At 50.8% G+C, this 22,959-nt stretch overlaps 8 protein-coding genes across 8 annotated transcripts; 5 read left to right on the top strand and 3 right to left on the bottom strand.

The window, feature by feature from the left end:
• The first annotated feature begins 332 nt into the window (after positions 1 to 332).
• Positions 333 to 3,206, top strand: EDD37DRAFT_451937 (U-box domain-containing protein). The gene is made up of 3 exons (XM_062812881.1): positions 333 to 875; positions 927 to 1,313; positions 1,370 to 3,206. The coding sequence occupies exons 1-3, from the start codon at positions 453 to 455 to the stop codon at positions 2,786 to 2,788; spliced, it is 2,229 nt and encodes a 742-aa protein (XP_062668885.1). The 5' UTR covers positions 333 to 452; the 3' UTR covers positions 2,789 to 3,206.
• A 1,055-nt stretch (positions 3,207 to 4,261) lies between these two features.
• Positions 4,262 to 5,356, top strand: EDD37DRAFT_452087 (scytalone dehydratase). Its single transcript, XM_062812883.1, has 3 exons — positions 4,262 to 4,618; positions 4,697 to 4,752; positions 4,804 to 5,356. The coding sequence occupies exons 1-3, from the start codon at positions 4,585 to 4,587 to the stop codon at positions 5,278 to 5,280; spliced, it is 567 nt and encodes a 188-aa protein (XP_062668884.1). The 5' UTR covers positions 4,262 to 4,584; the 3' UTR covers positions 5,281 to 5,356.
• On the bottom strand, positions 5,322 to 6,874 carry EDD37DRAFT_451978 (salicylate hydroxylase). The gene has a single exon (XM_062812882.1). It carries the CDS (start codon positions 6,755 to 6,757, stop codon positions 5,432 to 5,434), a length of 1,326 nt encoding a protein of 441 aa, XP_062668883.1. The 5' UTR covers positions 6,758 to 6,874; the 3' UTR covers positions 5,322 to 5,431.
• Positions 6,875 to 7,424: 550 nt separating this feature from the next.
• Positions 7,425 to 9,873, top strand: EDD37DRAFT_451814 (MFS transporter). The gene is made up of 6 exons (XM_062812879.1): positions 7,425 to 7,907; positions 7,960 to 8,132; positions 8,181 to 8,443; positions 8,497 to 8,662; positions 8,716 to 9,232; positions 9,317 to 9,873. The coding sequence occupies exons 1-6, from the start codon at positions 7,668 to 7,670 to the stop codon at positions 9,533 to 9,535; spliced, it is 1,578 nt and encodes a 525-aa protein (XP_062668882.1). The 5' UTR covers positions 7,425 to 7,667; the 3' UTR covers positions 9,536 to 9,873.
• On the bottom strand, positions 9,812 to 14,000 carry EDD37DRAFT_452181 (chitin synthase 4). The gene is made up of 3 exons (XM_062812884.1): positions 13,883 to 14,000; positions 10,240 to 13,811; positions 9,812 to 10,188 (listed from the first exon to the last, which is right to left on the bottom strand). The coding sequence occupies exons 2-3, from the start codon at positions 13,805 to 13,807 to the stop codon at positions 10,088 to 10,090; spliced, it is 3,669 nt and encodes a 1,222-aa protein (XP_062668881.1). The 5' UTR covers positions 13,808 to 13,811; positions 13,883 to 14,000; the 3' UTR covers positions 9,812 to 10,087.
• Positions 14,001 to 15,555: 1,555 nt separating this feature from the next.
• Positions 15,556 to 18,611, top strand: EDD37DRAFT_451863 (uncharacterized protein). The gene is made up of 2 exons (XM_062812880.1): positions 15,556 to 18,059; positions 18,120 to 18,611. The coding sequence occupies exons 1-2, from the start codon at positions 16,025 to 16,027 to the stop codon at positions 18,152 to 18,154; spliced, it is 2,070 nt and encodes a 689-aa protein (XP_062668880.1). The 5' UTR covers positions 15,556 to 16,024; the 3' UTR covers positions 18,155 to 18,611.
• Positions 18,612 to 20,029: 1,418 nt separating this feature from the next.
• Positions 20,030 to 21,109, top strand: EDD37DRAFT_651181 (uncharacterized protein; the record flags this gene model as incomplete). The annotated part of the gene is made up of 1 exon (XM_062818326.1): positions 20,030 to 21,109. One exon carries the CDS (start codon positions 20,030 to 20,032, stop codon positions 21,107 to 21,109), a length of 1,080 nt encoding a protein of 359 aa, XP_062668879.1.
• A 1,162-nt stretch (positions 21,110 to 22,271) lies between these two features.
• On the bottom strand, positions 22,272 to 22,838 carry EDD37DRAFT_658376 (uncharacterized protein; the record flags this gene model as incomplete). Its single annotated transcript, XM_062818972.1, has 1 exon — positions 22,272 to 22,838. One exon carries the CDS (start codon positions 22,836 to 22,838, stop codon positions 22,272 to 22,274), a length of 567 nt encoding a protein of 188 aa, XP_062668878.1.
• Between the last annotated feature and the right edge of the window lie 121 nt (positions 22,839 to 22,959).

The raw sequence follows: 22,959 nt of genomic DNA, 5'->3' as shown, positions 1-22,959 counted from the left end.
CGCTGGACTTTGCGAACTTATGTTGTCGATTTACTCCATGTCAGACAGTGCCACCTTTTGTGGCAACAGGCTCGCTGGGTATAGCGGCGCTGGAGACAAAACCATGTAAGATTTCACGAGGCAGAAACAGCAGAAACAGCGTGGAGATTCACTCTTCAGTAAAGATGCAACGATGTTCTTGATGGGGGAGTCCCATCAAATTAAAAGCTGATTGTCACTTACTTTCCCCTCAATGCCTGTCAGAAGTTCCCAGTACAAACAGCTTCTTGATCTCCGTGCCCATCTACGGGGTAACAAATACACAACTCCAAGGCTTGCAGACATCTTTTGCAAGACAACAAAGAGCAAGATTGTACGCTCTATTGGTAAACACGGATTGATTGTGCGAGCAGGACAAACAACGAGAAGAGCTTAAGAAGCAGGCCTCTCAGCATTTCCACTCTTCAAAATACATGATCTTCAAAGAATCATTTCAAGGCGACAACATCACGGACAATTTCATCATGGTGAACAGAACCTACAACCTTCCACACCGTCCACATAGCGATGGCGGAAAAGATGATGGTGCTGATCAGCAGCTGACCATCGCAATGCACCCAATCCAACACGTTGACGACCATTTCCTTGTCTCGATCCAGCCGCCCAAAGTACCCAAAGACGGTCTCAAACGAATTTCTTGTGACACTGTGCTTGTCATAGATGTTTCCGGCAGCATGAACGAGGCTGCATCACTACCCGATGTTGCGGACAAGAACGAGCGGGAATCAACCGGACTCAGCATCCTGGATCTCACCAAGCATGCTGCAAGGACCATTCTTGAATCTTTGACGGATAATGACAGGCTTGGTATTGTGACTTTCTCCAGTGACGCAAAGGTAAGAGCTGCCGTCATACACCCAGACAAAAACTCACATTCAGCCATATAGATCGTCCAAGAGCTCACCTCAATGACGAAGCTCGCAAAGTTAGCCACCTGGAAACGGATCCAAAGCCTTCGGCCCGAGTCCTATACTAACCTCTGGGCTGGAGTCAGGGCCGGGCTCAAGTTGTTCGAAGTGGCCAAACAAGTCTACAACGTGCAAGGGATGTTCGTCTTGACTGACGGAATGCCCAACCACATGTGCCCGCCACAGGGATATGTGTTCAAGCTGCGAGAAATGGTTACAAAAGCGGATACTGAGCACCTGACCATGCCAACTATACATACTTTTGGATTTGGCTACCAAATGAGGTCAGAATTGATGCAGTCAATCGCCGAGGTGGGAAATGGTATTTATTCCTTCATTCCTGATGCTGGAATGATCGGCACTGTGGTAAGTCCTTCTCGCCCTCGTAGCTGCGACTTGAAGACAAAGCTAACATGTTACAGTTTGTACATGCGATTGCGAACCTCTTCACCACGTATGCGACGTCGGCCAGACTAAATGTGGAAGGCCTCAAAGTGGCGCGAGCCGTTGGCTTCAACAATTTTGAGATCCTTCCAAATGCACATGTTATGCGTTTGGGCAATCTTCAATACGGCCAAAGCCGACAATTTTTGATTAGATGTCCTGGCAGCCCCAAAGATGCCAAAATCCTGATAAAGCTTGACTACCAACTGCCTGATGGAACAGCGGAGAGCACCCGGAGCCGCACCAAGATTGCAAAATCGACCAACATACCTCTCGCAGATGCTGATCTCCACATCTCTCGAGCACAGCTCTGTGACTTCTTGTCCTCTCTCTTTCCCCTGAAGCAGAACGGAGAACACATGTATATCAAGGGCGAAGACAAGCTGGTCGAGGCAAGAAACCAACTCGATTCGATAGTCACCGGGATGGAAGCACTCGCTGGTCCCAAGAACGCCAAACGTGCGGACGGTTTTATCTGGTCACTCCTCGAAGACCTGAAAGGCGATGATCCTGCGGGTCAGGTCTTCAAGGCGCTCGAGTGCTCCGGCGGAAAGAATTACTGGATGAAATGGGGTCGTCACTACCTTCCGAGCCTACTGCATGCCCATCAGCGACAACTGTGCAATACGTTCAAGGATCCTGGTCCACTCATGTACGGCAAGGACAGTCCCATGTTCAGCAAGTACCGAGATGAACTCGATGAGACTTTCAACGACCTTCCACCACCCAAACCAAGCCGACCTGAACGGGTCGTACCGGTCTACGCTCCAAGTGGGGAACAAACAGGGACACGAACCATTGGGCACTCTGCAGTGGCATCAATGAAGAGCTTTAACAACAGCGACACACCTTGCTTCGACGGTGATTGTCTTGTCAAGACCGCAGCTGGAACAGCGATCGCTGTCAAAGATCTCGAGCCTGGCATGCTCGTTTGGAGCCCAGCTGGCGCACGAAAGGTTGCAGCCGTGGTGAAGACAAAGGTTCGCAATGGTAGACAAATCTGCCGTGTCGGAGAGCTACTTGTGACTTGGTTTCATCCGCTCAAGTATGGAGAAAAATGGGAATTTCCGATTAACGTGGCTGACAAAATTGTGCCGTTTGTCGGGTATGTCTACTCGGTTATGCTTGCGCCGTCGAACGATCCTAATGCTCATGCCATTGAGGTTGGCAAGCAAATATGTGTCACGCTTGGGCATGGTGTTGTCGAGGTCAGCAAGGCTGACAAGCGAGGACATCCGTTCTTTGGCGATTATCGAAAGGTTATGACGAGTCTTGCTCGTTTGCCGGTCGATAGGAAGGGGCATGTGAGATGCGGAGGTTTGAAGAAAAGTCGGCGCAATGGTCTTGCTTTTGCGTTCAAGGTCCCAGCTGCTGGTAGAAATATATCGAGGGGCTGAGGTAGGCTGCGGATAGCAATAACCAGGATATTGTGCCGCATTTGATGCTGTTGCAGTTGGAGCTTTCTGTGGGGTGGGGTCATCTTGAAAAGTGTTATGGCAAGAGAAGTGGTTGGAACAATGCTGTTTGGGAGGCTGTCGTTTATGCGGAAAAGTTTTTCCTATTATGTACCGTATACATCAATATCTACGTGGTGTGAGTTAGTGCTTTTGCATTCTTCCAAAGATTCGACTTCAAAGTTGCCCAAGAAACTCGTCATACTCTGCCATGTGGTTCGACCTATTCGTTTAGCATGATGAGGCCCAACTGTACAAGGCTGAGATCTCGTTTTCGATTCGGTCATATGCGTGGTTAAGCCTCAGAAGCAGGAAGTACTTCGGATCCACGGCTTCCCGGCGCAACATCACAGGGCCAATAGTACTGATGCATAACTTCAAGATCGACCACTGGGAAAGCAACGCATGTCTCATTATTGCCAAGTGAAGTCATGCTGCTCATATCTCGCGCTCACTCGCTCTCGGAGCAGATGGAACGAGATGAGATCGAGTAAGCAACTGAGGGGAGCATATAAGCTGGGCCCAGCCCACCTACCTTTCGACTTTGGTAACGTGGGGACCTTCGGTCCTGAATACCAGCAAAAGGCGTTTTAATACCCAAGATGGCGAACATCCCACTGATACTAAGCTGCCTTGCCACTCCCTTCGTGGAGGGGACGGTGATGCTCGTCCATTTGCGCCATTCAATTCACTTTCGCAAACCTGTGGGAAATGACTAGGGTTGGATCTTTGGGCAGAGGGTGCAGCGAAATTGGCATGGTAGTATTTGCCCTGGCCTTATGCCTGGAACTCCGCTGATCGTGTTGGAAGTGAGCGCCAAAATGGATGAGGCCGGAGCGCTCAGTCGCTGGTGTTGGAGGAGGACAAAAATGTCGGCGAAGATGGCAGAAGGTGAACATGGAACAAGGTTCGGTGGTCGTCAGACTGACCTTCAGGAGTTGTGCAATGCCACGAGCACAGGGCGAAAGGCGAGCAGGCAGTGCTTGACATCTGAGGCACTGCTGGGTCAGTGGCCTTGGGAGATGATATCCAGGCAAGTCTTGTGGGCTGGTGGTGCCACCTGATGTGATTTTACAATGGTAGTCAAACACAATGTCATAGGTGTGTCTTTCCGCTGGAGCGGGGAGGCTATTCTTCCTGTGCTGTCGCGATGCGTGAAGCTGTGGCCCTGACCTACCAGCCGGAGCTGCTGAATGTATTGTTGGATGTACATTCAAGCTCGCAGTTTCCAGCAAATTACTTTCACCCCCAGCAGCAGTGCTATACCGGCATGTTCAATATAGATCTTTGATTTCTCCGGAGATCGTACGGAAATCAGTGTCGGTCCGCCGCCACCATCAGGAACCCCCAAGAGTTTCCAAATTTGGCATCATAAGCCACACTTGATTTTAGGGGCCGGACTGGCGCCAGCACCCCGCGCATTCATCCCGTTTTAGCGTCCGCCAGTCTGCATCGTTGCGCAGGAACAGGCGTGAACAGGACGAGTCAGAGACCACTAAATACGCCTAACGAGAAACCACAGTGCCTAATGATGCGGACTAAATGACAAAGCCTCGGACGAAGCAAAAAGTCTTGTGGTAACGCGAGAGGCGGTGTAACCAGATAGACCCTCAATGCGGACTGCTCTTATTTACTTTCTCCTGAGAACACACCCCTCCTTTTCTTTCTCACTATAACTCTTGCACGCGACTTCTTTCCTGCCGCTTCTTTTCGCCAGTCAATCATCTGTATCATTCATCATGGCGTCCAAGGACAGTTTAATCTCGTGGGAAGGTGAGTCGGCCGCCCAACGCACTTTCAGCGACATTTGTCCACAGTCAAAAGAACGGCGAAGCTGACCTACGCCGCCAGACTATCAAGGGTGTCTCACTGCCTACTTCGAGTGGGCTGAAAGCTACGACTCGAAAGTGAGTTTCATGTTTCAGGAACAGCCCACAGATTGCTAACACCATGACCAGAACTGGGAACGTCTGCGAAAATGCATTGCACCTACCCTCCGCATCGATTACCGATCGTTTCTGAATAAGCTATGGGAGGCTATGCCTGCCGACGAGTTCGTCAAGATGGTGTCGGATCCCAAGGTGCTTGGTGACCCTCTCCTCATGACACAACACTTTTGCGGTGCCTCCAAATGGGAGAAAGTCAGCGACACCGAAATCATTGGCCACCACCAGCTGCGTGTGCCTCACCAGAAATACACCGACGCCTCGCGTGCGCACGTCAAGGTCAAGGGCCACGCCCACTCATACAACCTCCACTGGTACAAGAAGGTCGATGGTGTGTGGAAGTTTGCCGGTCTCAACCCGGATATCAGATGGGGCGAGTTCGATTTTGACAAGGTCTTCGAAGAAGGCCGTGAGGAGCTAGGAGACAAAGAGAAGGCCGAAGAAGCCGACAAGCTTGCGAAGCAAGCTGAGGGTGTCCCTTCTTCATAAAACTACCGTCTATGCTATATATGCACAATTTACACTCGAACCTCTAAGAGAGAGGTATCTTCTTCACGAACATACAGTGCTGATGTGTACAAGACACCATGAAGTCTTCAACGTCTAGGATCTTTCGTCGAAACCATCAATCGGCCGGTCACTAGAGCCGGCTCTGCCCCTGAATCCTAGGTTGGAGGAGAGGTCCAGTGCCGCTCTCAGATATGGACGGAATGAGGCCTTCGTCTTGAAGGACCTTTGTGAATGCTGCATTCACATCATGTTCTGTGAGCCAGATTGTACTCGCCCTACTTGTCATTCTCTGCCTGAGCTCCTCGTCCGTGACTGGGTTAACAGCGTTTGCAGAACCGAGGACACCATTTATCAGTCGCGTCGTATGCGGTCTCCTGGTGTTGTCGTACAGCGTTAGCGCTTGATGGATGTCCTGGGAGGTTGGCTTCTGGCCGGGATCAACTGTGGCCAGGACCTGTTTGAACGACAAGTATAGCGCCCAGGCATCGTCGAGCGCCAGGGACCCTCCGGCAGCGTGACTCCCGCCGTGCGTGTGAGCTGCATCACCGATCAAAGTCACTCGCGACCCAAACACCCAAGACGCCAGCGGCTCGCCAGCAAAGTTGGGATACAATCGCACATAGGGAGTGGCCTCTGCCAAGGCCTTGACCACCGGGTTCCAGTCCTCCTTGTAAAGATCTTTGAATGGCGAAACATCTGCCACTTGATCCCAGCGCACACTTTCAGGGTCCTCTTTGGAGTAGTCTCTGGGGTCGAAGCTACCAACCGTCGTGTACATGTTGCGACCAAGTCTTGACGCGAAAAAGGTGGTCTTGGGTCCCCACCAATGAGTCGAATCTGGTGGCAGGTCTGGTATGTCTTTGACCAATGAGTAGTCAAACGTGGAACGGAACAATGTCCGACCAGTCCAATGTAACTTGTGATCCGGATTGAAGGTTGTTCGGACTTTGGATCGAAGGCCATCCGCACCGATTAAAATGTCTCCATTGACGCTTGTGCCATCCTTGAAAAACAACGTGACACCATTGGAGTCCGCTTCAGCAGAGATGGTCTCTTTGTTGAGGTGGATGCTCTCCCGAGGAACATGTTGGAGAAGTGCATCGTGCAAATGGGCTCTGTGGAACCGAGCTGTCTGATGTCTGTGGTCAGGGACATCGGCAAATTGGTCGACACTAACGATCTCGTTTGTCTTCCAGTGTCGGTATATCATCGGCAGGGCACTTGGACCCCGATAACTGATATTGTCGTCGAGTGCATTCTCTATTCCAAATCGCTCAAGGGTCCGCAACCCGTTCGGGCTCAATGCGATACTTGCGCCAATTTCCTTCAACTCGGGCGCCCTCTCATAAAGATGAACATTGAAATTGTGGCCGGAAGAGTTCAATTGCCGCAGAGAAATGGCTGTCGCAAGGCCGGCAATGCCTGCTCCGGCGACTATGACCTTGATCTCGGCCATCACTTTACTATCGTTGACAGATGCGTCGATGTTCTTCTTTGCTCTTTCGTGCTTCACCAATATGAGGTATACGGAAATGGTGATATACTTATCGGTCCGGGGCCACCGAGGATAACAGATCGGATGTCTGCCACGCGGCCGGAGATAGGCGCGTCAGACCTTATTAAGACTCACACTGCCGCTTGCGTGCTTGCACGGTTCTAAGCATGGTTGGGCATGAGATTCTTGTGACCTGTCACGCAATGACATGGGTACGAGCACGTATAAGAACTTCGATGATTACTCTGCGACCAAACATGCGCCTCGACCGCAGACCTCCCGCGCCACTGGAAGGATTCTGAAGCATGCTGCCCACCATGACCCGTGTCTGGAATATGCGACAGCGATTATACCGTCGACGGCGGTTGTGATGCCTTTGCATTGACAATCCGTGGGCGACCAACGAGATCATCAATAGACATGGCTACACGCGAGAAGCCTTATCTTCAACGAATGGTTGCCAATCGACTGTGCTGTTAGAGCTACATGGTATTTGATAGCAGACCAACGAGTCTAATCTCTATCATGCATAGCTAGCGACGGCGGCATGTGCCCGCCAAAGTCCTAGCAAAGATCACGCTCGTTTTGGCTTTAGCACGCAACGAATTGAAGGGCTTGAGTCATGCCGAGGATGATCACATCTATCTTGTCAAGCACGCCATATAGGGGGTGCATGTCGTACGGACAAACCTGATAGGTTGCATAACCTTGGCCTCGTCTACACCGTCGCTACCGTGTTGTGGGCTCTTGCCGTGACTATATCTTCACGAAATCCCTACTGGCATGCCATGATCAGTTCTTTCCCTCTTAGCATCGTCAGATCCATTGGTAACTAGGTCCCAATCCTTGTCTAACGACACAGATCTTCAAAATGTCCGAGGAGGACAAAAAGCTGGGTATCACCGAAGACGTATCTTCAGATTCTGACCTCGGAGTTGGAGTGGCGAAAGTCCCTCCACGCTATGCGGACGAGAGCTTCAAGCTCTTCTCACAAGTACAAGTCAAAGACCCAACGCCTGAAGAATCTCTTAGGATCAAGAAGAAGCTTATATGGAGGATCATCCCCTTTCTCTGCGTCGGTTACCACTTGATGTACATTGACAAGCAGACTGTGAGTGCTGTAACGACTTGTCGCACTGATCGAGACTGATAATAATATATAGCTCGGTAGTTCTGCCATACTGGGCATTCTCAAAGACAATCACCTCAACGCCAACCAATACAACTGGCTCTCGTCTATTTTCTACTTTGGCTACCTACTCGCAGAATGGCCGCAGAACTGGGCTTTGCAGAGGTTTCCAGTCGGCAAGTGGTTAGCAGCAAATCTCATGCTGTGGTGAGATCCACACTTTTCACTCTCGAAGGCGCTCTAACCTCAACTCAGGGGAGGAATTGTCTTGCTCCACATACCATGTCAGAACTTTGCCGGTATGTTTGTGGTCAGGTTCTTTCTTGGAACAGCAGAAGCATGTATCGTGCCTAGTTTCTTGTTGACCCTTTCTATGTTTTTCACATATCAAGAGCAGGCCTGGTTGATGCCAGTGATGTGGATGTCTGGCAACTGCAGCCCAATCACTTCCGGCCTGCTGTCCTACGGCGTCCTCTTCATCAAGACCGGCAATTTCGCACCGTGGAAATGGTTCATGGGTTTGGGGCTTCGTTTTGAATGTGCTATGTTGCCGAGCTAATCTCCTCGACAGTGATAACCGGATGCATCACTATCGTCTTCGGCGCCACTGTCTGGTTTTTGTTCCCCGACAGTCCCTTGAAAGCCAAGTTTCTCTCTCCAGAAGATCGCGCCAAAGCCATTTTGCGCATCAAGGAGAATCACTCCGGCGTCGAGCACAAGCGGTTCAAGAAGCATCAGTACGTGTTGCATCTCCAGCCTTTTCTTTTTAATGCCGTGCTCACTCGTCTAGATTCATCGAAGCCCTCCGAGACCCAAAGACATGGCTCTTCTTCCTACACGCATGGAGCCAGGAAATGGCCAACGGTCTCACGAACCAATACTCACTGATCATCAAATCCTTCGGCTTCACCACTCTCCAAACCACATTATTAGGCTGCGTTACCGGCCTCACAGCACTGTTCTCGCTAGGTTTCGCCGCCATATTTCTCAACAGGACCAGGAACTGCCGCGCCTGGATTTCCGTCGCAGCCTATGTACCTGCAGCCCTCTCGAGTATTCTGCTGATTAGCTTACCCTGGTCAAATCGCTGGGGCCTTGTGTCAGGGATTTGGATCCGTTCGACAGCCGGGATCCCGTATGCCGTCGTCATGATATGGGCTGCGAACAACTCCGCCGGCCACACCAAGAAGACCACCGTCATCGCACTGTATCATATTGGGTATGGTCTGGGGAATATTCTGAGTCCGCAGTTGTTCAGGCCGAGTTGGGCGCCTAGGTATTACGCTACATGGGCTTTACTTCTGACGGTAAGTCGACAACGACAATAGCCTTGGGGCTAGATGTGTCTCGCAAGTTCCTGTTCCTGTTCGGATGAACTGACACAGCAACAGATCGCATGTATCCTTCCAGCCTGCGACATCCTATTCCTACGCTGGTATCTTCTCCGCGAGAACAAGCGACGGGACGCGCTGGAAGCGAATGCCCAGGTAGCCCACGAGGGTATCATAGAGTCAATCGAGGTGGACGGCACGAAGAAACAGACGGTCGTGTCGAATAATCAGCTCGATCTGACAGATCGAGAAAACCTGGAATTTCGGTACGTCTTGTGATGTCGCTGCAGGAAAGCTGGCAATGAGGACTAGGACCTTAAGATGCCTATGTAGGATTCCAGGCATGCTTAGCGTTCTTTGACAGCACAACACACTTGCTGTCCTTGGACGGTCATGGAATCACGTGTCAGGCTGAACGACCCCTTTTTTCGGGGCCAGGTCTTTTCGCAGGCTTGCCTTGCCGGCTGGTCCAAAACCTCCGATTAAAATAAGAGCAACACACTTCACAAGCAATGACATGTCCACAAATTGAAGTCAGCATGATGATTACGCTACCGACTTGAGCTCATCAGCCCATCCATCGACTTTCGTCAAGATGATAGTACAACAATTAGTAGTCTAGTACACAGACACGCCGCCAGATATGCACCACGAGATATCTCCTAGACCGACCGTATTCCCATGCAGCCCGTTTTAAAATCACCCATCAATCACCTGCCAGCACCTGGTATCCATGCAATGCAAATCTTCCCATCATGTCTTTTTTGTTCATTTCATTGATATTTGCAGCTCTTGCTTGCGTCATTAGCCATAAATTCAGGTCGCATAAATTTAATGCTCGCGGTATTGTTCAAAGGCTTGCGTCGAACCATACCCACTCGCTGGACGAGTCTCCTGTGGCACCCAAACACCATTTGCTTGTGCTCGGCGCTCTAGAACTCAGTCAGTAAAAGCTCAAGTCATACAGTCATGGGGATTCTCACCTCTCTCGAAATCAGCCCACCGCTTCATCGTGATCTTGGTGCTGTCGAACTCTCCTTCATACTCCAAACCGGCCTTCTTGGTCTTTTCGCCTGCTGTCTTCCGAGTATCACCCCAACTGAAGTCATCGAACTTCCAGTAGGCATACGTGGGCAGGACGAAATTCCAGATTGGTAGAGAGCACAAGTAGATCAACATCCAAAGGATGTATGACCAGCGATGAGCCGTGAGGACAATGAGAACCGCCGGTAAGCCCAAAATAAGGCCCAGAAGAATGAGCGGTATGATTGGGACGGGCCTTCGGACAATCGAAATAATGATCAAGTAAAAGGTGAAAGCGATGGCAGCTGGCAGGACAAGTGTGCCGATCAGTTCGATGAAGACCACAAACTGCATACTGAAGCAGAATGTTCCACACAAATCTCGGACGAGAACAAGCTCCATCAAGTTGTGTACCGTACTGTTGATCCATCTTCGACGTTGCGAAAGCAAGACTTTGAATTCTTCAGGAACAGTGGTTTTGCACACGGCTTGAGGTACAAAGACCTGCTTTCGTTTGGGAAAGGTCTTCAGCATCAGCGTCGACAAATAACGATCCTCACCCAGAAGGAGGAGGTTTTTCTTGTGCAAGGTGTCGACAACGTTCTCGGAGTAGTGCTCGACGATGTCGGGATTGGCCAAGATCGGAACCCAGTAATTGTGACCACCTTTGGGTGCCTTGATCCGGTACATACAGAAGCATCCGGGTAGACAAGTAACACCACCAAAGACTGATTCGAATGACTTGGAGAGATGATGTGAAATGAAGTATTCGAAAACCTGAATCCGGGAAACCCAAGAGGCCGTCTTGTTGGCAATTTTAGTCTCACCACAAAGACCCATAATTTCGGGGTCGGTGACCATGGCTGAGACCATATGAGTGAGGGAGTCAGGGAAGACCTTGGTATCCGCATCCACCATGAGCACGACTTCGTAAAAATCAGGCGACATTCCTGTCACTTTCCACAAACCATTAAACATTTCGAATTCTAGCTCGGTCATTCTTTCATCGAACATGACCTTTTGCAGGAAAGACATGAGGATAATCTGGCTGTCACGCTTGCCTCGGTTTCCAGGTTTGCTTTTGATGGCTTCATCGGGCGTTCCGCATTTGAAGACAACCATCATGGGTACTCTCTGCTGTTTGAGTGGGGCAATAGCAGAGTTATGGCCGTAATCATAAAAGCCTGCATAGATCTTGGCCATATTGTGTCGTTTGGCACCACTTGCCACAGCAACATATGAAAAGGCTTGGACGTCCTCAGGCAGGACGACAAAGTCAGTCATCATGCCCAGGACGATTTCTGGAGTAGTCAATTCTTCTCCTTGGCCTTTAATCAATCCATCGCAGATGACGAGGATTGCTTTGTGGCTGTTGGGATAGTCTGTCGTGGCAACGGAATTGAGGGTCGTACGAATACCATCTGCACCTTCCGAATACGCAGTCACCAAGCAAAGGGCGTGAGCGAGTGGATATCCAAATGGCTGCCATTCCGGCGGTGGTTGTGGAATGACATTGTCATGGACAAATCCGACAGGGCCATTGCCACCAAGATTGTCCATAGCAACCGAATAGCGTGACACCTCGTGAGCAGAGAGAAGCAGACTGGACCTACTAGCTCCAACGCTCATCGGCCGGGCAAGGGTGTTTTCGCTAGCATTGAATCCACCCTTGTACAATGATGCGTTTCCTGCTGGATTTGACTTGGCTTGGGAGTATTGACTCGTCATTGTCGTAGGCGGAGCCCGATTAACCTTTGCTCCGCGTTCGACGGCATACGGGCTGGTAAAGCGCGAGGTCGACGGGAATAACATGCTTCCATGTTTACTGCTTCGACCTTCTGACCCAGAAATGGTGGTGGCAGGATCTGCGATCTTGGGGGGATTTTTGTAGATGTTGTCGGTCCAGGCCTCGATCTGTTCAGCTCTTTTTTGGGGATCCATAGTCTGTGAGGTTTTCGGAGCGGCATATTTCTTCGCCAGGAACCACTGGAAGGCCAAGGCTAGGAAAAACTTCGCCAGTACGATACTCAGGATGAAAAACAACGACACGTATAGGACGACCTTGGACGCGATGCAGCCAACCGATTCCGTATCGATTGAGCCAACTTTGATGATCTGGGAGAGACATCTTCCGACCTGTCGATCTGTAGAAGATTGTAGGACGTGAGTGAGGTCCGCACCATGGACTTGTGCGTTTTTGCGTAGCTCGTCAAACTGAGTGGGCCACGCGACTTGACTCTCGTTAAACCAATTGAGAAGATCCAAATCAAGCACTGAGCCAGAGTAGACCGCGAGGTTTCGGCTCTTGTTCGCGATGTCGTCCCAACTGAAATAGACCACACCAGCCTTCCTAAGGTTGTAAAAGGTATTTCGTGCCTTGGCGGTGGTATGACAAGCATATCCCAGATAGTAGGGGTCGGTCAAATTGACTTTCGATGAACCATCCTGGTTGAATGCGTTACAAGGGAAGTACCACGCCAGGTCCCCGTCTGAGTTCGTTGGGACATCTGAGCCATTTGCTAGCGTGATGAGTCCTTTGCAGTCTCCATTGACCTGCTGAAACATAAAGCTGCCATCTTGGCCGCCGTATTTGTGGGGCAGGTCGTACAGGACATTGCTGTCGAGTGGAATTCCTTTAGCTGCTGGATGCATGGAATTGTCCAAATTGTAAGCTTCGCCATGGAAAATCATGTAACCGGTGTCAACATGGTTGATCTTGAGGCGTAGTCCTGGCTGGCCGCAGACCGCTTGAGTGAAGCCAAAGGTCAGAAAGCCGACAAACCCAGCAATAAGAATGATGATACTAATCAGGCCGACCTTTTCTCTCCAGGCTCTTCTTTGTGCTCTGGCAGGCATACCAAAGCATTTAAGCATGAAGTCGGGGGCCCAAAATGTGATGATTGCACAATAAACGTTCCAGGTGCTGGGAGGGCGAATCTTGTCCATTTCCTTCTGCCGCAGCTTCTCTTCCTCCGTCATGTGGCGAGTGTCCTTCCTGACCAGTTTTCGAGGATGTTTCTTGTTGCCCACTGGCTCTAGCTTGCCTGGCAAGTGTGCTGTTCGTTGTTCGCCAGGCAAATCGTCGTCGGTAAATGGTTTGAGGTTGCTGCTACCACTACCAGAGCTGACTGTTCTCCCATCAACCATGTCTTCCACCACTGGGTCATTTCCCGTGGTAGAAGGAAAGAACTCCATATTCTGAGCATGTTTACGATAGTAGTAGTTGGGGTGGTCTTTGTCGATTCTGTTACGTTCGGGCCGGATCAAGGATTTCTTGCGACCGAGTTCGCTCTGGGTCCCGGGGGTTGCCATGATGGGCTCCCAATCCGCGGTTCTGGAGCCGGGTGAGGGAGGGTTGGGATCGTGGCGAGCACGCTGCGGCGAATAAGCAGTGTTTTGAACTTGTGCATACCCTCCTGTTTCGATGTCCCTGCCTCTGTTCCTTCGAGAAGGCGAGTCTCGGTAGGGGGAGTGTGCTTTCTCGCGTGTGGGAGAGGTAGCAGGCCGTGGCCTACGCGGTTCGGACATGGTGCTACAGGAGCAGGAATGTTAGTGGGGCGAACATTCATAGACCACAAAGTCATTGTCAGTACTTTCACTTACAGTGTGTATAAACCTTAATCGCCCGGCATAGATATCCTCCTGACAATTGGTTTCTTCACGACCGAGTAATGAGCTCAGCGCCTGCGCTGTCTCTCAGCAGCGGGTGATTTTCGAAAAGGAGAATGCAAGGAGTGGTATAGCCTGACTGCTAGCGGCCGCTGTCATAGACTTTTGAGGTAGGAGTTGTTTATCGGACGGACTTGTTGGTGTACTCAGGTGACAACAGGCTGCAACGACAAAGATGCAGTTGAAAACGCAAGGTGAGTTGTGGCTGCGTATTCTGTCCACGGTCTTGGACTGTGAATATAAAGCGCCCCAACGAGATCTGTCGCCGAGACAAACCCAGATGGAACAACAAAACACAGCAGTGATGCAAAGACGGCAATTGAAGTCTAGTGAACGAGTGTATAGGTGAGGATATGGTCGGCACCGTGTCCGTGGGAAACAATTTGGTAGTCAGGCTGATGAGATGAGAGAAACGACAAGCAAGGCACAACAGCGATCATCTCGTTGGTTGTTTGGCAACTGGATTCGGAAAAAATAACAGGGTTTGGGGCGCTTCGCTTTGGTGGTGCCGCTGTGCATCATGTGGATCATCCAGGAGAAACAGGAACCAGATCTTTTGACATGCTTGGACCTTGGTGACTGGTTGTGTTCCATTCGCCTCTTTGACTCCTGAACACGATCTCAATGCAACACCGTCGGCTACAACTACAAGGGTCGATTCTGTATAAGTATAACATCTCTCATACATACAACTCCCAAGGAATGTTTGTCCTGCCTATTCTTCTGTTCCTCACCTCTCACATCTTCTTCTCCATCTCGCTTATCCACAAACTGCGGAGAGAGGCTCGGTTGTGGCTGAGTGCTCTTTTAGTCCCTATTTTACTTCCGTAGTGGTATTTTTATCTCCGAGTTGCCCTGGCAGTCGGCACCCAAATCAGCCTATCAACCTTGATCATGCCACGACACTTGACGCTGTTTCTGGGCGCATCTTAAAGGTACAACTATGACATGTGCCGCAATCAACATAGGACAGTAGGTAGATCGAAAAGCTCGGTCTGAGTGAAGCCTGATGGCGTTGTTTGCCCAAGTGTTGTCTATCCACTGCCGAGATGTCATACTACGTCTCCCAGGATGTCTTCGGCTGACCACCAACACCATCATCTCGCCCGGAATGGTGGTGACGGCTCTCCAAATGTGAGACCTGCTTGGAACCAGGCACTGAAAGATTGGTGTCATGGAGGGTTTTTGGGTTTCCGGCCCCTCCCGGACTCAATGTTTTTGAGCAATAGGCATCAAAGACGCCTAGTTTAACCATACTTAGGTTTACCATTTGGCGCCTAATGCAACCGTCCGTGCCCCATGCACCAAACGCGTGCGCGCCATCAACCTTGTGCACAAGTATATAAAGTGTTGATGGCAGAGGAGATGTATGAGTGACATATAGATCAACGATTGCAGACTCTAGTCGATGAGCAGGTTGGCATCAAGTGTAGCCACAAGGACTGTTTCATTATCATGAGCAACAAGAGACGGCCCCCATCTATTTTAAACAACAAGGGTTTTTGCCTTTGATGTCTGCGTGGAAAAAGGAGAAGACAAACAAAACGTCAATGGAAAAAAGTGTGGGGAGCCTCAGTCGCAACCCTTGTCACCAACGCCTCGTCTAGCACTCCATTCTGCATATTCTTGCTCATGAGACTGTTCTCCTAGCCCACCTCCTCCTCGTCGTCCTCCTCTCACTACAACCCTTTCACAATTCCATCCCTTGACGTCTTGTACTTCGTATTATCTCGTGTCAAATTTTTGATTTCTATTTGTATGTCGGTGTCCCATCTTCTCACTCGCTAGGAAACAATAGTCAGCCACATTCATTGCGGACTCTACGACGGGCGCTCTTCAGAAACGCATTTTCCTGTCAGGCAAACATTCCTTGCGTACTAATCGACGACATAAGCGACAAGCATTTTTATACGAACACCCTCCCGCACCTTAATTAGCGACATTCCAACATCGTCTTCACTCGTCCGTGATTGCTGGTCAATCACTATTCTTTTCCCCAACCGACCGCTAGCCTCAGTCTCAGCTGCGTCTCAGGACAAATGCCTGCAGTGTAGAGAAATCCTGCTTCTCTTCGAAATGGCCGAGACGACGAGCCACCCCCTTCCTCCTACACCTCCTCCAAACATCTACTCCCCTCCTCTGCGATCCGACAGTCCGCAGATAATAGAGCCGGTGGAAGAGCGCGGGAGAGGTGTTACTCCCATCTCGCGGCCGAACACCTCACCATCTAGAAAAATGAGTGGTCCCACGATATCCATGTCCCCTGCGGATGGCCGTCCCTACAAAGACTCATATGCGGCGGCCGGTGCCGACTTCAACACTCACGATTATCCTTTGTCACAGACTCCCGATTCCCTGGCTCCAGGCAGGACATTGACTCCTCAGCATGTTCCGCAGCAAGATCCGACCAGATTATCCCCTGCACCACAAGCCATACTCCGGGTGCGGCCTGGCGAAGGGGGGGCTGATCACCGACGAGTCTCGTCAGAGACTTTCACCAGTCATGGCGGCATAGAGTTGACACCTTTTCAAAAGAGGAACATGCGACACGTATCGACCTCTGCGCTGGAAGAGGAGTCGACCTCAGATGTCTTTGAGCCGTTGCGGTACCATCATCAACTATTGGAAGACGCAGAGTTGGACGCCGTCGAGAAGCGCGCTTCGAGGATGACACTTGGTACAGATGGCTCTGGCCATGCAGACACCTCTCGTATGAGCACGTACGGCAGGAATCTGCAGAGACCGGACTCTGGGTTCTCCAGCACATCTGACTTCCGCGGACGAAACTATTCACCTAGTGTGTCTCCATCCCGACCAATCTCAAGAAGTTCTCGGTCGCCTGACACGAGGCCGTTATCATATGTTGATCTTTTGAACGTCCCATATCCCCAACCTCCTCCGAATGGTGCAGAAAACTTGGTGAATTCGGGCCTACGGACCGTGGTCGGTAGCAATGCCAACCTGTTGTCGACCAGGAAGACGCTGGATATGTACCGGGCCAATGTCAAGAAGACCAGTGATCCGGCTGTTCAGTACGAGTTTGCAATCTTCATGATCAGTGCAGCGCAAGAAGAAGGACTGGAAGCTGAAGGCTTCTCCGATGCGCCCGTATCAGAGAAATCCCATGCTTCGGCGAAGGACGATTTGCTGAAGGAAGCCAAGCACATCTTGCAGAAATTATCCGATCGATCTTACCCATTTGCGCAGTACTACCTGGCCGACGGCTATGCCTCTGGACTCTTCAACAAAGGCAAAGAAGATTGGGATCGCGCATTTCCTCTATTCCTGGCCGCCTCCAAACATGGTCACGCCGAGGCGGGATACCGTACCGCATTGTGTTACGAGTTCGGTTGGGGCACTCGAGTAGATGCAGCCAAGGCTGTGCAGTTTTACCAACACGCTGCAAGCAAGAACCATCCCGGAGCTATGCTTCGACTTGGACGTGCGTGTCTGACTGGTGACATGGGTCTAACAAAACGGTACCGTGAAGGCATCAGATGGCTCAAACGAGCTGCAGAATCGGCAGATTTCCAGTATAACCAAGCTCCCTATGATCTAGGCTGTCTGCATGAGACGGGCTTTGGTCCTGACGTATTCGTCGACGGAACCTACGCTGCACAACTGTTCACCAAGGCTGCTGATCTGGGACATGTCGAAGCCAACTACCGCCTCGGCCAAGCATACGAATTCGGTCAGCTCAACTGCCCCAATGACCCTGCCCTCAGTATCCATTTCTACACTGGTGCAGCTGAGCGCGGACATGCATTATCACAGATGGCGCTTTGTGCTTGGTACATGGTAGGAGTGCCTGCCGTCTTGGAGAAGGACGAAAGCGAAGCATATGAATGGGCGAAAAGGGCTGCAGAGCAAGGACTGGCAAAAGCACAATACACTGTGGGTTATTTTACGGAGATGGGCATTGGTTGTCGACGTGATCCGCTCGAGGCCAACGTCTGGTATGTGAAAGCTGCCGATCAAGGTGAAGAAAGGGCCAAACACCGCATCGCTGCAATCACAGCTGCTGGTAATGGTGCAGATCCTGTCACTGCGGCGGCTGGAAAGAAAGCTGTGTTGCGTCCCAGCAAGAGTTCTGGGAACATTGGACGTCAGGGTGAGCACGCCGACATCAACTCGAACGCAGGTTCAACATTGCTAATCATGAGAAATACAGAAGGTGAAAAGAAGAAAAAGTTTGGTATCTTCTGACCAATGCATCACGTCTAGCATTCGACGGCGTCAGTCATGGGACAACTTCGGCTTACTAGCCCCTAATTTTGAGATCGACACGGAAACATGACATTGATGAGCTGTGACAACGTCCGTGACTAATTTAGCCTCACAGCACCGGACCTCAATGAGTTTCAAGGGCGGTTCACGTCTAGACTCAACCTTTGCAAAGCACATCAGGACGGCACAAGATGAGGGATGTTGTCATGCGTGATGAAGAGTACTAAAGCAAGGGATTACGGAGACCATGCAAGGGACTCAAAACGAGTCATTGCAAGACGAACATTTGCAGGTCTCTAGACCTGGTTCGTGACAAATTCTCCGTCATGTGTGGATTTGGAGCCCCTTGAATGATCACCTGGCAGACTGGCAGTATGATACATCGAGGTTGTAATAACGATATGATCAACGCCCACATGCTTTTCTCCATCTCGTGTCTCCGTATCTCCCCGTCAACACTCTCATGTCGGGACTGGGCAATTGTTAGTCATCCTGACGGCTTCACGACACACGGCACAACGACTCAAGATGGAGGGTGTCCGTGATGTTGGTCACCAGGGCATCTCCGTTGGTGGTCGATGGCGTCGTCGAGCTTTGATATTGACTTATATCTAGGGTAGATGGTGTGATTGGATGCTTGAAGCGGTGTACAGACCGAGTCTCTTGGCCTGCATTCTTTTGCTGTCTGTACCAATCAATCTTCTGGAGCATCACCCATCTGCCCACACTGCATCGATTTAGCCCACCACTGGTGTCAACCACGAAACAAAATCTCCATCACATGGTCCTGTTGCAGACTTTGGCCAAATGAACTTTGGCTGGGGACGGTAAAACGGCATCTTAGTGCCGGCTTTCCATTATCCATATCCACCATAGTCACAGATTCTGGCGTCTACGACGATCTCTTTTGCCCATGGGAATCTCGCTTCCTGTCCAATCCTTCGTGCAGCCGCCCACCATTGCCGTTCACGCCCTTACGGCGGGCGAATGACCCCTTGCGTCGAATGGCGAATATGCAGGTCTCAAGGCTTTTTTGCACGCCCGCGCCAGAGGGCACGCCAGTCCCAGAAGCCTCGGGTGATGATCTCCCAAAATTGTAAGTCAGTCGAAACGAGAACAGCACCCCTACTGTACCCTGCCTTTGTGGCCATTTATGTAAGTTACGAATTTCTTTTCCTGTCTTCGTTCCATAAGTCCCATTAATTGGGAGCTTTCTGCCCATTCGAAGAACCGATGAGTGTTGGGAATATCCTGTGGGGTTGAAACTATGAGACATGACATACTCCAAAATGCATGGACTTGAGTTGGGTGGACTTTTCAGATACCTCAACCCCTCGTCCAATTGAGATGCTGGGGTGACGACAAACGACATCGGGTTCTTTCACCTTTGTTTGTGCCTTGATATCCTTTTCGTTGTTTGCTTTGTCGGATTTCTGTGCAACAAAGGGTGGGCCGTGAACAGGACTACCACCACCACCGCCACTGCATTGAACGTCCCGGCGGGGAAGTGCTTGATCTACTAGGGATTACCGACTGCCCGACTGTCGAGTAAAGGACAAATTATCGAGGGGCCTTGGAGTCCTTTTGAGAGGTTTCGAGACGAAACTCGAATTACGATCTTGAAACTACGAACACACAGGACGAACAATGAATCAACATACCATTGACGAAAAGCACTCCGACGCCGAGTCATTCCACTCGGCAAGGTCGAGTGTGGGAAAGGATAGGCCGCATCCTCGACGGAGCCGGAAAACCGACAGGTCATCGAAGAAGGGCCGAACCGGCTCTGATGTAGAGTCATGTACGAGAAAAAACAACGTCCAGAACGATAGCGCCGTCCCTACGGAAGCAGAAATGTCTTCTGGATCAACGTCGACATCGACTGCGACCGTGGACGACGACGCAGCACGTCGACACCGTCGCCATCAACGCCAGTACCAGCGTCAAGATTCACATTCAACCTCAGTCTCATTGCCAGACCGAAAAAGCAGTCTAAGCCAGGACAAAAGACCGAGAACGAGTCGAAGATCTTCACGCAAAGATACAGCCACACTGCATCGTCAGAGCTGTCTGTTGTTCGAGTCGTTGGACGGAGTACTCGCCCTCAATGGTGAGTCTGGCTCCGTGCCGAGTCTCAGTCCGCCTAGCACACGTGCCACGACGAGACGGACGTCCCTCGAGCCTGCGATTGTGGGAGGCGATGATCAGTTTGCTGCGGTTGATGGGAAAGAGAGTGTGAGTGTGGGCAGACCGATCCAGGTACACTCGCATTCATACTCCTACTCTTCAAGAAAGACGAGCATATCTTCATACGGTTACCGCGATTCGAGGCACAGTGAGTCTCTATCTGCCAGTCCGAGCCGAGGCCAGAGCCAGAGCCCTTATTACTATCGCGACCCATTTGACCATCGCGTCACGCAGCGTATGTCGGTATCTACTGAACGCATCAGCCCACTGGTCGGCCGGACATATGGTGATGATGATGGCAATGCTGGCGTTGATAACAGCCCACCCCCAATACGACCACACTTCAACACAGTCATATCATGGACATCAGACGCCAGCCGGCGCACCGAATACGCAAAGATCGACCGCGCGCATTCCGGGGTTCGTGGGTTCTGGAGGCGCGTGATGCCAAAGTGTCTGCACAAGGATGGCAGACGCGCTTTCTTCTCGGGTGATTCAGACTGTGATGCGGATAGTGTGAGGAGATTTAGATTGGATTTGGATGCAGATGCAGATGCCGACTCCGACACAGAGGCTGAGGATAATGGCGATGCGTATGGGGAGAAGATCGATTCTCAAAGGGCTCAAGGACGAAGCCTAGATGGCGAGAAAGGTCCGAGTCCAACGGAGCATACGATCAAGACGAACATTGAAGTATCTGGGAAGGACATCGAGGGGAGGAAGAACTGGTGGACGTGTTTCCAGTGACGACACAGACGTCTATTGACTATACCGGAGATGGTGTGATGGGTGTGTTGTGTTTGCATTTGCATTTGAGCATTAGCAGCATTATCTTGGAAGCGACATTATGATCAGCAAGCGAGCATATCGAGATTTGGAGGGTTGAAGACACAGAATGAACGATGAACCACAGACAGACGGACAGCAAGCGAGCCATTTTTGAGGGCTCCTGACTGCTCTGAGGGATGATGAATGACAACAGAATAAATACAGACAAATTTGACTCTAACCTGCTGATCAAGTGCACATACAATTGAATACAATCAGGGACTTGAAGTGGGAGAATGGCTGACGAACAGCAGAGTACGACTACACAGGATGGCAGCCTTCAGTGGTAGAATGGGATACGCCCATACGGAGTAGAATGAAGTATATTAAGATCATGCTTGATATTGAAGTCGAGTACTTCTTTGTTCCATTCCCGCATCTCCATGAATCAGTGTCGGACCGACAAAGTGTCTAGGGCATGACCCAAGTAGACCAGCCTAGAATGACCAGTTTCGTTTTAGTTGCTTCACACTTGTGTGGTTGATGTCCTTTTGATTCGCGTCTAGCACCAAAGGAAGAGCGGCACTAGCCCAAGCTGATATGCCTTCCCGGGGCAGGGGGTGATTTGCTCAACAGCGTCAATGGCAAATGAGCAGAGCGAGTGTCGTTCATAGCCGAAGTATTGAGAAGTTCCAGGCCATAGGGACACTGTGCACAGCATTCATCAATTCCAGAGAGGAAGTGTCTGTCTCCCATCCCTGAACCGTAGATTCATTGCCTGTCGGAAGGGGGTACAGGTGCGATGTTGCAAAAAGACTTTCGCACACTGTGTTTCGGACTATAGCCTTCTTGTTCGGAGTGAAATCTTTCCAGTCCGTGTCGTTGATTCTTCTTTGCATGGGAGGCGTCTACGCCGACTTCTTGTTCTCAGTTCGGAAGCCCTTGTTGATGCGAGAGACTGCTGTCTCACGGCGTTAACCTGCCTGCGTCCCTCGGCAGTGTGAAAGCGAGTCCTCTTGGGGTACATGTCACCTAAAGATAGTGTTGTTTGCTGCCTCCCACTGCTTCCTTGGGGATTGGTATTGGTAAGGTTTAATCTCTGGTCCGGTCGCATGTCCACCAGCGTCCGAATGGAAATCTCTCATAGCAAGTCGAAATCGTCCAATTTCTCACGATATTGTAGGACCTGTCTCTTGACTTTGCTTCCGTCGACCCATGTGACGAAATCCTCCATGCCTCTAGAGATCAAGAACGCCGGATCCGTCACGACTTCGGTACCGACACGTATATGCCCTTGCTCGATGAATTTGTGGGCGGTGCTGATGTTCTCGACCATTCCGATCCGGACCATGAGGACGCCCAGCCTCCGTCGACAGAGGGCGGACACCGTCACATCCTTCTCGACATTGCTTAGCCCGGCGCCCTGGCCACGATTTTGTTTTAGGATGCCTGTCTGGTGCAGCTTTTCGAGCATGACGGTTTCCATTTCGACGCGGTAAGGGTCTGCCGGATCAAGGTTGGAAAGTTGGTGTGCTAGTTGGCGTAATCGGCCGCAGAGGACATTGTATTTGCTGTAGTCGAGTGGGTGGGTGAGATGGTAGCGTCGTCGGACGGCGGCTTCGCGGTGATTATCACCGTCGGACTTGTAGGTGATGAGGTCGACTTTGCGAAGAAGACGCTGTTCGTGGTGCTTGAGTTTGCGGACCATTGTGAAAGATCTTGCCTGAGTAGAAGGGAGGGCGGACTCGTTGAACAGACGTAGATGCAGAGGAATTGCGCTGAATGGCAATCGAGTTGAGAGGAAAATAATTTTTGCGGAGAAGCCTCAG

The sequence above is a fragment of the Exophiala viscosa genome (genome assembly GCF_022695815.1).
Source record: "Exophiala viscosa unplaced genomic scaffold EDD37scaffold_7, whole genome shotgun sequence".
In the NCBI taxonomy this organism is placed as follows: domain Eukaryota; kingdom Fungi; phylum Ascomycota; class Eurotiomycetes; order Chaetothyriales; family Herpotrichiellaceae; genus Exophiala; species Exophiala viscosa.
Note: the sequence above shows the minus strand (reverse complement) of the source record. Positions and strands in the feature narration are given on the sequence as shown.

Bases quoted from the DNA above. Each gene is read 5' to 3' on its own strand.
- EDD37DRAFT_451978 (XM_062812882.1), bottom strand. From the start codon at position 6,757: ATGGCCGAGATCAAGGTCATAGTCGCCGGAGCAGGCATTGCCGGCCTT.
- EDD37DRAFT_451937 (XM_062812881.1), top strand. From the start codon at position 453: ATGATCTTCAAAGAATCATTTCAAGGCGACAACATCACGGACAATTTC. The intron at 876-926 runs GTAAGAGCTGCC...TCAGCCATATAG, and splicing joins CTTTCTCCAGTGACGCAAAG to ATCGTCCAAGAGCTCACCTC. The intron at 1,314-1,369 runs GTAAGTCCTTCT...AACATGTTACAG, and splicing joins CTGGAATGATCGGCACTGTG to TTTGTACATGCGATTGCGAA.
- EDD37DRAFT_452087 (XM_062812883.1), top strand. From the start codon at position 4,585: ATGGCGTCCAAGGACAGTTTAATCTCGTGGGAAG. The intron at 4,619-4,696 runs GTGAGTCGGCCG...CTACGCCGCCAG, and splicing joins CAGTTTAATCTCGTGGGAAG to ACTATCAAGGGTGTCTCACT. The intron at 4,753-4,803 runs GTGAGTTTCATG...CACCATGACCAG, and splicing joins CTGAAAGCTACGACTCGAAA to AACTGGGAACGTCTGCGAAA.
- EDD37DRAFT_452181 (XM_062812884.1), bottom strand. From the start codon at position 13,807: ATGTCCGAACCGCGTAGGCCACGGCCTGCTACCTCTCCCACACGCGAG. The intron at 10,189-10,239 runs GTGAGAATCCCC...ACTGAGTTCTAG, and splicing joins GTGGGCTGATTTCGAGAGAG to AGCGCCGAGCACAAGCAAAT.
- EDD37DRAFT_451863 (XM_062812880.1), top strand. From the start codon at position 16,025: ATGGCCGAGACGACGAGCCACCCCCTTCCTCCTACACCTCCTCCAAAC. The intron at 18,060-18,119 runs GTGAGCACGCCG...TGAGAAATACAG, and splicing joins TGGGAACATTGGACGTCAGG to AAGGTGAAAAGAAGAAAAAG.
- EDD37DRAFT_451814 (XM_062812879.1), top strand. From the start codon at position 7,668: ATGTCCGAGGAGGACAAAAAGCTGGGTATCACCGAAGACGTATCTTCA. The intron at 7,908-7,959 runs GTGAGTGCTGTA...AATAATATATAG, and splicing joins TGTACATTGACAAGCAGACT to CTCGGTAGTTCTGCCATACT. The intron at 8,444-8,496 runs GTTTGGGGCTTC...TCTCCTCGACAG, and splicing joins ACCGTGGAAATGGTTCATGG to TGATAACCGGATGCATCACT.